The sequence below is a fragment of the Balaenoptera acutorostrata genome, chromosome 9 (genome assembly GCF_949987535.1).
Source record: "Balaenoptera acutorostrata chromosome 9, mBalAcu1.1, whole genome shotgun sequence".
Classification (NCBI taxonomy): domain Eukaryota; kingdom Metazoa; phylum Chordata; class Mammalia; order Artiodactyla; family Balaenopteridae; genus Balaenoptera; species Balaenoptera acutorostrata.
In genome coordinates, this window is record NC_080072.1 from 39,810,835 (window position 1) to 39,824,509 (window position 13,675).

The following is a 13,675-nucleotide window of genomic DNA, read 5'->3' on the forward strand; positions in this document are numbered from 1 at the left end:
CTCCTAACTCTTCTCTACCCTGCACATGGCTTACAGCCTGGAATCATCCTGAGAAAAGCAAGTCCTCGGCGGCTGTCATGACTCCATGAGAGCGGGGCCGGGTGGATGCCGGTGGGGGCACTTCACCCTTGGTGCCTCTGTGGGACTGTGGAGTGGGTACCACCTGTGGACAGTGGTTGCCACTGGACTCCCTGGCCACTACAGGCTGCTTCTGTCCCACACAGCCTGGGCTTCTGGAAGCCCAGTAAAGAGACTCTCCTGTCTGCTCTTTTAGGCCACACAGATTGATCCAACATTCAAGATGAAGGAGACAGGCAGCCCACGAGACCTTACCAGGCAGAGCACAGCCACTGGGAATGGTCTACCTGCCTTCCCCTGCAACCCCCTGGGCTGCCCAGTTCCTGGCTTTCTAGAGCCTCCACTTGGGAAAAAGCCAGTTGTGAAGGGGAGCATCAGGCCTATCCATGGAAGGCCAAGGATGGGGCCCGCCCCTGGAGCCAGCAGCCCCCCTGCCATGCAGCACCATGCGGGGGGTGGTATGCCACGCTGGGGTCCAAGGGACCTCCAGGCCGGGCAAGGAAGCAGGGACTAGCCTGGATCAGGTGAGCACACTAAGCACCAGTGACCAGAAGGACTTCCCCCGTCTCCCTGTGGGCTGCCTCTCCTCTTCTGGGTTTGCCCTTTATTTTGAGTTCTATGCTTTCTCCTTGCATATTGTTGAACAATTTCAAATACTGGAGCAGTTGTGAATGGCCACCGGCTACACCAACTGTTGCTCTAAAAAACCAACTATCTGGCCCAACCTGCTCACCCCGGTCAGCATGCACCCCGTGTGAGCCTGTGAGCTGCTTCCCAACATGCATGAGCTGCCCCGCCAGTCCGCTGTGCCGAGGATGGCTTCCTCTGCCTTCCGGGCCCTGGCCGATGCCTGGAGCCTGGAGCTAAGGTGCGCTGGGCCCCCACCCCAAGCCTCTCCACAGCCCATGCTCAAGCTCTAGTGGAAGCCTTTTCCCCAGGGGGTCAGCCTAAGATAAGGGTCCTATCCAAGGAGACTTTGAGCAGAGACCGCCACGGGGCTCAGCCTTCACCAACCACAAGGGGGCGCTGACCACACCCAGGGCCATGGCTGACGGGCACTGGGGACAGAAGGGGTTGCATAGAGTCCTGCGTAACCACCTTCTCTTGGCAAGTTCTCTATCTGCCACTAGCAGTATTCTGACTGGCACATACCTTACCTCTGCAAGGACACTGGCCTCACCTCCAAGCCCTGAAGCTACCTTTCTCTTCATGCCTCCCCTCCCACTGGTCTGTGGATTCTCTTTAAAGGATGCCACTTCCAGAACATGGATCTTGGTTGGCTAAGCCCACAGGGTCCTGGTCAGACCAGGCCCACCCCGTCACCCTCCTCAACCAAGGGACAGGGGAGATCACTTTGCCTTTGGGGTGTGACCTGCCATCTGCCAGAGCAGCCTGGGGGAGTCGAGGCTCCTCCCACATCCCCGGGTACCCCTCTGCCTTGGGGGCTGTAGTCATCCAGCCTGTCCCCAAGTCCCTTCCTACCCCTCAGCTCAATTCCAACCCACAGCTGCCTGGACCTCCGGTTCTCTCTGCCAGCCTGCCATCCCACTTGCAACACTGGGACTCAGACCTCCGGGGGCCGACCCTGGGGCTCCACCTGCTCCTTGCCCCCCTCAGTGTGCCTGCCTGCCCCTCAGCGCCCCTTGCCCGCCACCCCGCCCACCCATCTGCAGGGGTGCCAGGCAGCCTCCTCTACATACCCTTTCTCACTCCTCCACCAGGTGGGCACGCGTACTCCCCGGTTGATAAGAGGAAGCAGGGTCCGTATCTCTCGCGGGTGCCCGAGCGCGTAAAGGGCAGGCCCTCATCGGGAGTGAGGGCCTGGTCTATGTGGGGGCAGTCTTCGTTCGCCAGCGCGGCCTTCGCCACCTCCCCATTCAGTTTGGAATCTTCAAACATATAAGCAGAAGCTATTGAGACACTGAAAACTGTTTAGTGGGGGGTGGGGGGGGACAGGCCAGAAGTAGGGCATCGGCAAAGGGCAGCCCGTAACTGAGGATGGAAAAGCGAGCAGGCCATGGAGGGAGGCACAAGGCTGGGGGTCCCCGGCTCATTCAGGCAGCCCTTGGGCTGCCCACAGTGCTGGGGAGGAGGGTTCCTGGGTTTGCTCAAAGTTTGCAAAAAGATGAGTTGGTGATGGGCCCAGCAAGCGCAGTGCTGGGGGCCGGGCCCCAGGTCCAAGGCGGGGCCGATGAGACAGGATGGTGTGGATGCAGTCATGGGTAGAGGGCCAGACACAGAGCTCAGGGAGAAGACAGACAGACATGCAGAAACACTGCTATTCAGAGAGGCAGCCTTTTCTGACCCCTCCGCTGCCAACCAGAGCCCTGCTGCCTCCCATCCACATCCAAGCTGGCTGCTCAGGCATCCCTGGCCCCATCCAGACCCCATCGATCGGCTCTACTCCAGGCCCCATTTGGATCCCCTCTGGTCACTCGCTTCACGCTGTCCCCCTCCACACCCTATCTGATCACTCAGTCCCCCCACATGGACCCAATCTGGTTGCTCTGTATGCTCCGTCCCCCATACGGACTAGGCCTGGCCACACAGTCTCCTGGTCCCCCATGCAGACCCAATATGACCACTCAGTCTGCTCCATCCCCACACAGACTTAAGCTGGTCACTCAGTCCACTCTGATCGCCACACAGACCAAGCCAGTGTCTTCCACCCCGCTCTGCCCCAAGCAGTCCTCGTCAGCTTGCACAGGCGCAACAGGAATGTAGGCATGAGGCAGTGACAGCAGCCAGGATTTGGGAGGGGCTCCCATTCCTCTCTCTCCTCTCGGCAGCATCCCCCGCAAAGCAGAGCAAATGGATGTGTAAAGACAACAGTGGCTGATGGACTCGGGTGGGAAAGACGAGTCTTGGCCTCTGCGGTAGCCTGAGAAGGAACCTGGGAGGAAGTTTGGGGCACATTTGGTGAGGGTGAAGCGTGGCCAGAGCAGGGAGCTCTTGCTCTCCCAAGTCCAGGAGCAGCGCCGTGAGAGCTTCTGGAGCTGGCAGAGGTGTAGCTCCGTCAGCCTCTGTCCCCGCCCATCACTCTTGGGGACTGAGCCTGCCCCATGCTCTCTGCCCTCAAAGCAGACTCTTCCTGGCCAAGGTGGCGCCGACTCGGTCCCCAGGGTGGGCACTGTGGTTTCCTCAAATACCTCCTCTAGGGTGAGCGCCTCAAGGGAAGACAGACCCCACAGGGGCGTGACCACACGGGGAGGCCCTCTGAAAGACTAAAGAGGGGCAAAAAGCTGGAGACAGTCTCCACCCAATTTGACCCTCTTCCATGACCCTGTTCACATCATGTAACTACACGCAGAAGTGATCCTTCTCCGTGTGCACACACTCAGCGTGCCCGCGGGCGGGATCACGGCCCGTGTACATATCATGTCACTACAAAGAGGCAGGCAGTCAAAAGAGAAATGGACCAATCAGGTTTATTCGTAAAGCAAATCCAAAAAAAAAAAAAATCCCATCATAATTTTGGAACTTAAAAAAAAAGTCTGTCGTACAAGATGGCAAAGCATTTCACGTACAGTGCGTTTCTTGACAAATCCCAGGGGCTTCACTCCCCAATTTACTCTGAACCAGAAAGGCCAGTTACCAAGGTAACTCTGATACCACGTGACTGGGGCTGGGGCCTCTCTGGGGTCTGGGGGCTGCCTAGCACTTGGGGTGTGTCTGAGGGCACACACGTGTGCGCACAGACAAGCCCGGTTCTGCCTCCCAGTCTGGCTGGTCCCATCTTCCCTCCCAAGGGTCTCCGGGGAGAGGGCAGGGAAGTTTAAGGGAGGAGGTTGTAGATGAGGGGGCAGAAGTTGGGGCCCACGGTACCCTGCACACAGTTTCCTCGAGGGGAAAACAGCGAGTCCTACCAGGCAGCGTCTCCGTCTGGGAGGGGAGCCAGGACTTGCTGTCTCTCTGCTGGCCATCGTCTGTCAGTGGAGGTATCTACAGCCTGCAGGGCTTGCCCAGGGGTGGGTCAGAGGTAGGTGGTGGAGCCTGAGACCCCTCATCTGACTCTGCCCCCCAGCACTGTGCCCCTGGAGCAGCCAGCTCCCACAGCATTTAGAGGACCCGAAGTTGAGGCTGGCCTCCTGCAGGGGTCCGGCCAGGGGGCAGCCATCAGGGATCCCTGGGTGGATGTGAACTGGACACCCTTCCCTCCCTGGAGCCTGCTTCTTCTCCCAACCATGGCCTTTGAGAAGGGGCTGAACCTGGGGGCTGGTGGTGGTGGGGGGCGGTGTTTATGTCCCTCTCTGTGAAGGAGCCAGCCTCCCTGGGCTGCTGGCTAATCTGCAGTTTGGTGTGCTCTCAGAAACTGGGAACATTCTCCCTTCCCAACTCCAGAGGGGGGGCTGGAAGAGAGACCAACCAAGGGGGGGGCCAGCTCTCCAAACCTGGGAAAGCCATGGAAAAAGCCAGAGGTGCCAGCCCACCCAAGACTCCCCACCCTCCTGCCCCCACCCCGTCCTTCAGATGAGATGGCCACCAGGTCCCTCAGCTCCCAGCTGCTCCCCAGGAGGCTGGGAGCCCTGCCTCCCCTGGCCCAGGGCCCCTCGGCCCCCACTAGACCCGAGGGCCTGTGATGATGAAATGGCAGCATGGGCAGCATCTCACGAAGATGGTTTCCAGGCTTTGAAATGGGCTGAGAGAGATGAGCGTCCGCGAGAGGGTCATTTTTTTTTAAACTTTGGAGCAAGGAGAACCCGATGTCCGGCCCTGAGCCAGCACGCTGGCTTCTGTGCCCTGGTCTCCAGGCACCGCCGAGGTACTTACTGTTCACACCAGCAGCGGGCGCGCCGGGGGCGCACGCAGGGCTGGGGCAGGGCGGGAGGGGTGGCTGGGAATTTCCTCGGGGTTAGCCCTGAGGGGGCTGCCCAGCCTGGGGCTCAGGGAAAAAGTCCCAGGCTAACTGGGGACAGTCTGTGAGAGACATGAGCAGAGTACAATCACGAGAACCGGCACAAGTCATGCAACAAAACGAGGAGAGAGAGAGAGAAACATGATTAGTGGAGAGAGAGAAAGAGAGAGCATGTGAACAACACAGAAAAGAACACCCAGGCCTGGCCCTCAGAGCCCCTCATTTCTCCGCTCCTTCCCGCTTCGCCCGCCTGGGGGCCACACTGACCCCACTCAGGGCTCCCGCTGCCCACCCTGGCCCTGCATCTGAGCAGAAACTCGGTCAGCCCGCTTGGAGGGGCCCTGCCCACACCCTTCCTGGTCACTGTTGTCCCAATCCCCGCCACCTCCCCTGCCCTGGGGGCTACACCACTCCTGGCCCAGGAGGGGAGGGGTGGAGGGCTGGGGCCAGGGGCACTTTGGACTCGGCAGCTCAGGGCAGAACCCAGAGGCTGCAGTGGTAGCTCCCAGGGGGCCCAGGCAGGGGCTTTTCGGGACCTCACTGCTGCCTCACTATGTGCTCATGGGCAGGAAGGGGGGTCTGGCCACCACCTATCCCCCGTGCCAGCCCCCTGCTCACCTATGGTGGGACCCTGCAGCCCCAGACGCAGCACCCCAGAGTACCAACCCACATCACAGGAGCAGGGATGGACGAGACACACGTGAATGCACATGGCAGGACAGAAGGAGCACTCCGAACTGCCCAGAGGAGGTGGTCTGGGCCCCCGACTGCAGATGGGGGAGGGACCCCCTTTCTGGGAGAGGAGCAGCTTCTCCTGGGCTGTCAGTCCCAGGCAGTCCCTGACCATAGGGGCGCCCTCCTGGCATCCCCCCGTGAGGCCCTGCAACCCCTGCCAAGACGAATCCCCCAAACACTGACGCCATGCCAGCCATGGTACAGAGGAGACCAGATCATCCCTCACAGACACACAGACCTGAGATTTCAGGAGAGACCAAGAGGTGGAGGTGAGGGGAGGGTGCTGCTGACATGACTGGGATGGCTTGCCTGAGTCCCAGGGGTCTAGCCCTGGAGGTAGGGGGTGCCCTTAGAGCCCAGCATGCTGCACTTGGCCCCAACCCAGGTTCTAAAAGTGGAATTGGAGAAGCCCAGCCCTCGCTGAGGCCACTTGACTGCACTTGGGTGTGGAATGAGATTGGAAAGGCCCTGGGGGCTGCATCTCACCTCTCCATTCCTGTAGGGTCCAGTCTCCACCCCCATTTGCCTTCCTCACCTCTGGCCTCCCCCACACTCACTCACCGACTCACCCAAACCCCACGCCCATCTAGGACCATAGCTGCAAGCAGGAAAGGAGGCAAATGGGAAGGGACTCAGGGGTGCCGGGATGAGGAGACACCCCCTAAGGACCACACACCCTCTTGGTGATAGATAACCGGGGTCTCACACACCAGCTTTCAGAGGGAGGAGTGTTCTGGTGAGGGGTCTGGGATCTCAAGACAGCACCCTCAGGAGCGTGAGAACTTGGAAAGGGGGCGGGGCAGGGTGTGGGGGATGGGAGGGAGAAAGGTAGGTGGAGTTGGGCATCTGGGCTCCAGAGGGCAAGCTCAGAAGGGCCCCAAGTACCTCCTCAGCCATAGAGACCGTGCAAGCCAGGACACTCTGGATCCCTGAGACCTGGGGCTGCAGCGAGGAGGTTCCCAGGAGCAGGGCTGCCATGGCTATGGGGCCCAGGGGCTCCAACAGGAGTGCACAGGCTTTACAGGCCTGCTGCAGCATGGCAAGAGGGCTTGTGTCCTGTGACTAGCTGGTGTACCTGCCAGCACACACACATCTGCACTCTGCGTGTGTGTGCACGTGCATGCCTGTGTAGGCATGTGTGCATGTGTGTATGTACGTGTGTGCATGCAAGCACGCCCTCAGCACATGGAGAATACTGGCATTGTCTGGGAGTACTGAAGAATTTGTGCCTGACTGGAGTGAATGAGGGATCCTTGACAGGTGGGCCTGGGGCACCCATATTTGAGGCACCGATCCTGAAAGATTCAGCGTTGGGAGGATGTGACAGAGGGCCAAGGAGCGCCGTGGTGTTGCCACTCAGGCTGAGCTCTTCCTGCTGGGGCCTGGAGCGAAGCTGGGGGGCTAGGCCCGCCCAGACCCTCCCCTAGAGCCCCAGGAATTTTCCTTGCCATGATGGCGGCTCCTGAGGTCAAACAGAAGGGCTAGCTAATCCAGAGCAGGAGGGTGGGGCAGGAGCTTTCCACGGCCCGTGCCTGGCTTGCTAAGCAGGAGCCACACCTTGGCTGGGGAGTCCAGCCCCCCCCCCACCAGGTCCCCCTGTTCCAGCCTCTGAGACCCCTGCCCAGTCCCTGGCCCAGCCCAGAACACTAGCCACGTTCCTCTCAGGTGCCTACAGCAATCCCAGGGAGTGGGGAGGGGTATGGGGCCAGGCGAAGGGGCTGGAAAGTTCCCACGGACAGAGAAGTGGGCCTTGGGGGTACTGCTCTGGGCAGCGTAGCTGTGGGATGAAGCCAGATCGGGAGTAGGATGGGGGTGGGGGCCATCGGGGAAGAAAGAGTCAATCACCCACTGGGGGAGGCCACCCAGGCCAGGGGGCACTTGCTCCTCTAGGGCTGAGCTAGCCTACAGCCCCCCTGCCTGCCCTGGGCACAGGGGTGTCTTCTGTAGACTAAACGCCACCTATCACCGACTCAGCCTTCCTCGCCCCGGCACTCCTTCTTAGCTCAGTGTTGTCATTCTTCTATGGGTCGTTCATTGCCTTCAAATTCCTGTGTCCACAGAATAAGTCGATGGTATTCCATGGGTAGAGGTAGACTATGGGCTTTATATCTTCGGACCAGAGCCCCATGATCAACTTTATGTGCTATGTGCAGGTTCTCATAAAACTGAGATAGTCCCATAACGAACCACTAGCCATGGAATATTAGAATATATCCCACAGTGACTAGTATTGTTTCATGGCCCCCCTCCCCCCCTCCCTGACCCCCACTGAATTCACGGGAAAGTGGTCATACACTGGTTGGGATGTCGTGTATTGCTGCTGCAGTCCCTACCGCCGGAAACAGGGAGAACTCTGGGTGGGAGGTTGTTTGCTGGTCTGTAGCGCTTTCATCTAAGCTGCCGGGTGGTGGCCCCCTCTAGTCCTTCGCTCACCAGCCGCTCCCATCAGAAGGCCACCGGAAACTCCCACTTGACCATCAACCCAAACAGACAACGTGAAAGCTAGAGTCACTCCAACAGGTTCCTAAAGATAAACGCTAAACTCTAGAGTGGTGGTGGAAGATGAGTTGGTTTCGCATGCTGTGGGGTAAGTAAGCTTGTTACGTACGGAGGGCAAGAGGCGTCTCCCAGGACGCGCCTGGAGCTAGGCAGCCGGCATCAGAGCAGGAATGCTACTCAGCTATGGAGACAGGCTCTGTTGGGGGTGAGAATCCTTGCTGCTGCCTTTGCAGGGACCCTCCTGCTAGATCCCATGCACCATCTGTGCCACGCGCACGGCCTGAAGGGAGCCGTGGAAAGACCAAATCAGCAGCTGTCTGGCATTTCCGAATCACACCCGCCCCCACCCTGCCCCGACACTGGGTCAGTGGCCTGAGTCAGCGACTCACGCTCCACTCCTGCCCACCAAGCAGCAGTGCCCCCGGGGCTCCTGCCAAGAGAGTCCTCAGCAACCTCGCGGGCCATGTCATCTCTTCAGAACCCCACGAGACCAGCATGTTAACCTCCTTACCGGGGGCCACCAGTGAGGTTCTAGCAGGCTCTTGCCTCGTGAATTCGGCTGCCCAGCATCTCCCTGGGCCCCCAGACTCCACACCTCGAGATTGAGCGCAGGGTCCAGGGTCACCCATGGAACTAAGGAAGCAGTCTGACTGAATCTGGAATCATCGCTACAGGGGGCGGAGGTGAAAGGTCAGATCGACATGCCTCTAAGAGGTTTCCTACCTGCTCTGTTAATTTCTAAAATTTCTTCCTGGGCCAGCGGGCATGTGTCACTCTGAGTACTGTGGTGTGGAGAGTTTACGACAGATTTACAATAATTGGGAGATCCCAGCTGCGGTGGCCGCGGAATATGCTTCTTTTTTTTCTTTGGTAGTTTCTGCTTAGCCATGGCTAAGGAGTAATACATCCCGAAATTGTTCACAATGACGGGCACGGGCATGGCGATGGTCAGCACACCCGCCAGCGCACACAGCGCTCCCACCAACATGCCGGACCACGTCTGCGGGTACATGTCTCCATAGCCCAGCGTCGTCATGGTGACCACGGCCCACCAGAAGCCAATGGGGATGTTCTTAAAGTGGGTGTGCTCACTGGCACTGGGGTCATTGGGCTGCGCCCCTATCCTCTCGGCATAGTAGATCATGGTGGCGAAAATCAGGACGCCCAGAGCCAGGAAGATGATGAGCAGTAAGAACTCATTGGTGCTGGCGCGGAGAGTGTGGCCCAGGACGCGCAGGCCCACGAAGTGGCGGGTCAGCTTGAAGATGCGCAGGATACGCACGAAGCGGACGACACGCAGGAAGCCCAGCACATCCTTGGCCGCCTTAGAGGACAGGCCGCTCAGGCCCACCTCCAGGTAGAAGGGCAGGATGGCCACAAAGTCAATGATGTTGAGCGAGTTCTTGATGAACTCCACCTTGTTGGGGCAGAAGACCACACGCATGAGGAACTCGAAGGTGAACCAGACCACGCAGACGCCCTCGATGTAGGTGAGGAAGGCCTCCGTCTCCGCTTCCCGGTAGTAGCGCACTTGCGTGCCATTCCGAACATTCTCGATCTCTGTCTTGTTCACGATGGGGTTGAAGCGCTCGTGGGTCTCCAGGCAGAAGGTGGTGATGGAGACCAGGATGAAGAAGAGGGAGGCAAAGGCCACATACTGTGGAGGAGAAACACACAGTGTCAGAGGGGAGGCCCTCCCCCCAGAGCAAAGAAACCCGGGGTGCCTCTGGGCTGGGTCCAGTCAGGGGCTGGGCTGCGGAAGCTGCCTGCAGGATGCCCCTCTTGACATAGGCCAGGCTGACAGGCCACCTTTCCCTCTTCAGAGCACGGAGCACGGGGTTAGGAGGCTCGGGGGTTAAGACGTTGTGGCAGAGATTGCTCTGTTTTCACAAATGCCTTTCCTTTCCTCCTGGATGCACGACTAGACCATATCTCCCAGCCTCCCTCGGGGCTGGATGGGGTCATGTGACTGTGCTCAGGCCAGCGGACAGTGCACAAAAGGGTGTGCACTAAGGCCGGGCCTGGCTCACAAAACCTTCCTGCTCAACCTTCCATGCCTTCTTTCTTCCCCCAACTGCCAGTCAAATGCTGAAGCCCTAGGAAGTCAGCAGGGCCACCAGAAGGAAGTAGCCTGGGTCCCTGAAAAGAAAGACATCCACTAAATACATGGGTGGGAAATAAACTTCTACTGTGTTAGGACACTGTGATCTGGAGGTGATTTATTAAAGCATTTAGCTCCCCCCACCCCGACTAATAAAAGTGACCTAGGTGGCGGAGGCAGAGGTTGGCAAAGAAAGGAGAAGGGGGAGCTATGGTGGAGGCAGGCCCCTCAGAGGCCACATCTCCCATCTTTCTTTCGTCCCTACGCTAGTCTATTCAACGTCTTTTTCATGGATCTGTACCTCATTCATGCGGTCTCTTCATGCTCTATCCTATGTGGAATTGCAAAAGATATATCTGCCCCAGGGCCTTGGACACCTCTTTTACCCACTTCTCTCTATCATCCCAGGAACTCACATGACCATCTTGGAAGTGAGTTCCCCATCTTGGAGATATTGAAATAGAGGCTAAGTGGTCATTTGTCAGAGATGGTGTGTTGCAGGTTCAGGCATCAGGAGGAGAATTGGACCAGGGGTCCTCAAAGGCACCATAAACCATAGGGTCTGCTTCTCTCCTGCTGCTGCCTGCCAGCCCCAGGGTAGGGATGTGGGTGGGAGGGAAGAAGAAGCTGCTGGGTCGCTAGCCTTTCCAAACATATGTGGGTGCTTGCTCCTTTCAGACCCCCTCCCCGGTGAGAAGGAAATGGCCAGGATAACCCAGCCTGTCTGGAACCACCTGCTCTGGCCCTGAGCCCCTTGAGAAAGGTTCAGGAGACTCTTTGGTTTGGTTTGGTGGCCCCAGCTGATGACCCCCTAGGCTTCTCTGGCCCCCACCAGACATGGGTACCCAAGGAAAGAGTCAAGCAGCTATCTGAGTTTCAAACCCTCCTACTCAGAATGAATTCCAGGCAAGGGCTCTTCTTACAGCCTCCAGTCGAGGTCCCTGGAACACTAACACTTCCCTGGGCAGGGGAACCCTGGCCAGGGGTTCTCCTCCAGGGGCCCAGCTGGTCATGTTCCCTCTGCTCCCCTCTCCTCTGGACCCCCCTTCGCCCAGCCTGTCAAGACAGACCATGGCCAGTGCAAGGCCCTCTCCCTGGAGGCAGCTCTGGGCTATAGTCTAGAATGGGTGGCAAGTTCATTCTCCAGAGCTGCCTTCATAGAAAACTTCAAGGAGTGCCAAGGCCCCACCCTGTTATCTGCCACAAGAGGCAGCCATGCTGCTTCTAGCAATTTCTTTAGTTTGTACTGATGCACCTCCCCACCTGGTGGTGGCCCTGTCTGGGCTGACCATGGCCATGGGACCTGGCACCCAACCTGGCACAGATCCAGAAACTAAGAACTATGTAGACCTTCCAAGACACATTTCGGGTTGGGGGAAGGGGAGAGAAAAGGGGAAGAGACAAAGTCAGCATTTTAGAATGTCAGAGTAAGAGCAGCCTTTAGAGATTATCTGGTCCAAGACACTACATGCTACAGATGGGAAGTCTGGGGTCCAGAAACAGGAAGTGATCTGCCCAAGCCACTCATCATGGCATGCTAATACTCCTGCTGGTTTAGAGCATCGTGCAGTTTTCAAAAACTTTGTCCTAGACTACTGTCAAGTGTGACCCCTATGCATCCTTCCTTCCATCCATCCATCCATCCATCCTTCTTCCCTTTCTTCCTTCCTTCCTTTCTCCCTCCCTTCCAACCACTCATCTTTCCTTCCTTCTATCCTCTCTCCTTCCTTTTTATCCACACATCCATTCATCCTTCTTTCCTCCCTCCCTCTATTCCTTCCTTTCTTTGTTCCTCCCTCCCTCCTCTCCCTCTCTTCCATCCATCATGCATTCATTCATTCATCCCTTCCTCCTTCTCTTCTTTTTTCCTTTTTTTCTTCCTTCCTTCCTTCCCTCCTTCCTTCCTTCTTTCCACCTACCCATCCATCCACCTGCCCATCCATCCATCCATCCATCCTTTCTTCCTTCCATTCCTCACCAGGCACCAGGTTATGCCCAGCACAGAGTGGAATAAGACCTCAGCCCAACCCCCAGGGAGGCCCCTGCACAGCTGAAGGTAAAGGACACACACAGAGACAAGTACAATGCAGTGGACTGAAAAGGTGAGCCCCCTCAGCCCTGCGATGCAGGTGGGGTTTGGACAAGGTGAGGCAGGGACTTAAGCCAGGTCTTCTGACTCCAGAAACAGCTCTTTAAGGATCCAGAGAGTGCTGACCTGGGACACCACAGAGGTAGACCAGGAAAGCAAAGTGGAAGCAACTGGAAGAGGTCACCAACTCTGATCCAGGTTTATCCAGCTCCAGCACTCTTTCCATCACCAGTTGTCAAAGCTCTTGGAGCTAAAAACGCATCCCCAAATGCTGGGTATTTGGCCCTACATTCCCCCTGGAGGGCCCCATCTTAGAGCTTGGAATTCACAGCCCAGGTTCCCAAGGGGCGGGTCACATTGCTCCCCTGGCCTTTTTGAGAGCGGGGAGGAAGACACACACTGTGAGTGTCTAAGGGATGCCAAGAGGCAGGGTCCGCTGCGCCCCTGGGCTCCTGATCCTGGCCAGTGGTGGAAGGCAGGAGGCACTGCCCCTCCCCCCGCCCCATCAGCCATGGCATCCGCTTCCCAAACCATCCCACAGCTATCCTCCTCTGTCCCCTCGACTCACGTGGGACTCTCTCTCAATGGGGCCACTGCCATCAAGGCCAGCATGTCCTAGGCTTCAATCTCAGCCACGCCCAGTACAGTACAGCCTCCCCCCAGCTACCAGAGGGGGCAACCGTTGGAATCCCAGCTCTCTGCCCGCCACCTGGCCATGCTGCCCACAGAGAAAAGCCCTGACTCCTCAGCCTGGCACATGAGGCTCCCTGTGCCCTGGCCTCATCGACTTCCCAGGGTCCCCTCCCTGCCGCACCCAACATTCTTGCCACATGCAGCTGTCTGCTATATCTGACCCCCCCACCTCCATGTCTTGGCACTGCTGTTCCTGCCTCCAGGGTGTTCCTGCCGATCTCCGTGTGGAAAAACCCATCCGTCCATCGGTGCCCCACTAAGTAGTCCTTCTCCCAGGACACCTTTCCCGGTGAGACTTCCTCTTGGCAGCTGGGGCCCTTAGGAGGCAGCAAATGCAGGGACGCCCCCCCCCCCAAAAGGAATGTCTAAATCCCCCTCCAGGGAGGCAGTGAGCCTGTCTCCGGCTCGTGCTCGTTAGTGCTTGCGGAGTCTCATGGGAACAGCTCAGAGAGGGCACTGATGTCCCCGGAGCCTTCTCCCTCCCTCCCAGGTGCCCCCAAAGGCCCTCAGAGCTCTCGTCCCATTTGCTCCTCTCACAGGACAGGTTCTGATGGGAAAACTGAGGCCCAGAAAGAGGTCAGGTCTTCTAAAATTAGGGTAGACAAAATCCTTGGTTCTCAGCCAG

General features: G+C 58.1%; 1 protein-coding gene across 1 annotated transcript in view; it reads right to left on the reverse strand.

Annotated features, from left to right (window-relative positions):
- KCNC1 (potassium voltage-gated channel subfamily C member 1) overlaps positions 1-13,675 on the reverse strand; it is a 45,507-nt gene that overhangs the window by 1,599 nt on the left and 30,233 nt on the right. The window contains exons 2-3 of the mRNA XM_007174854.2: positions 8,891-9,824; positions 1,779-1,967 (exon numbers count right to left, since the gene is read on the reverse strand). Of these exons, the coding sequence (XP_007174916.1) occupies positions 1,779-1,967; positions 8,891-9,824 (1,123 nt within the window). The remainder of the gene's footprint in view (positions 1-1,778; positions 1,968-8,890; positions 9,825-13,675) is intronic.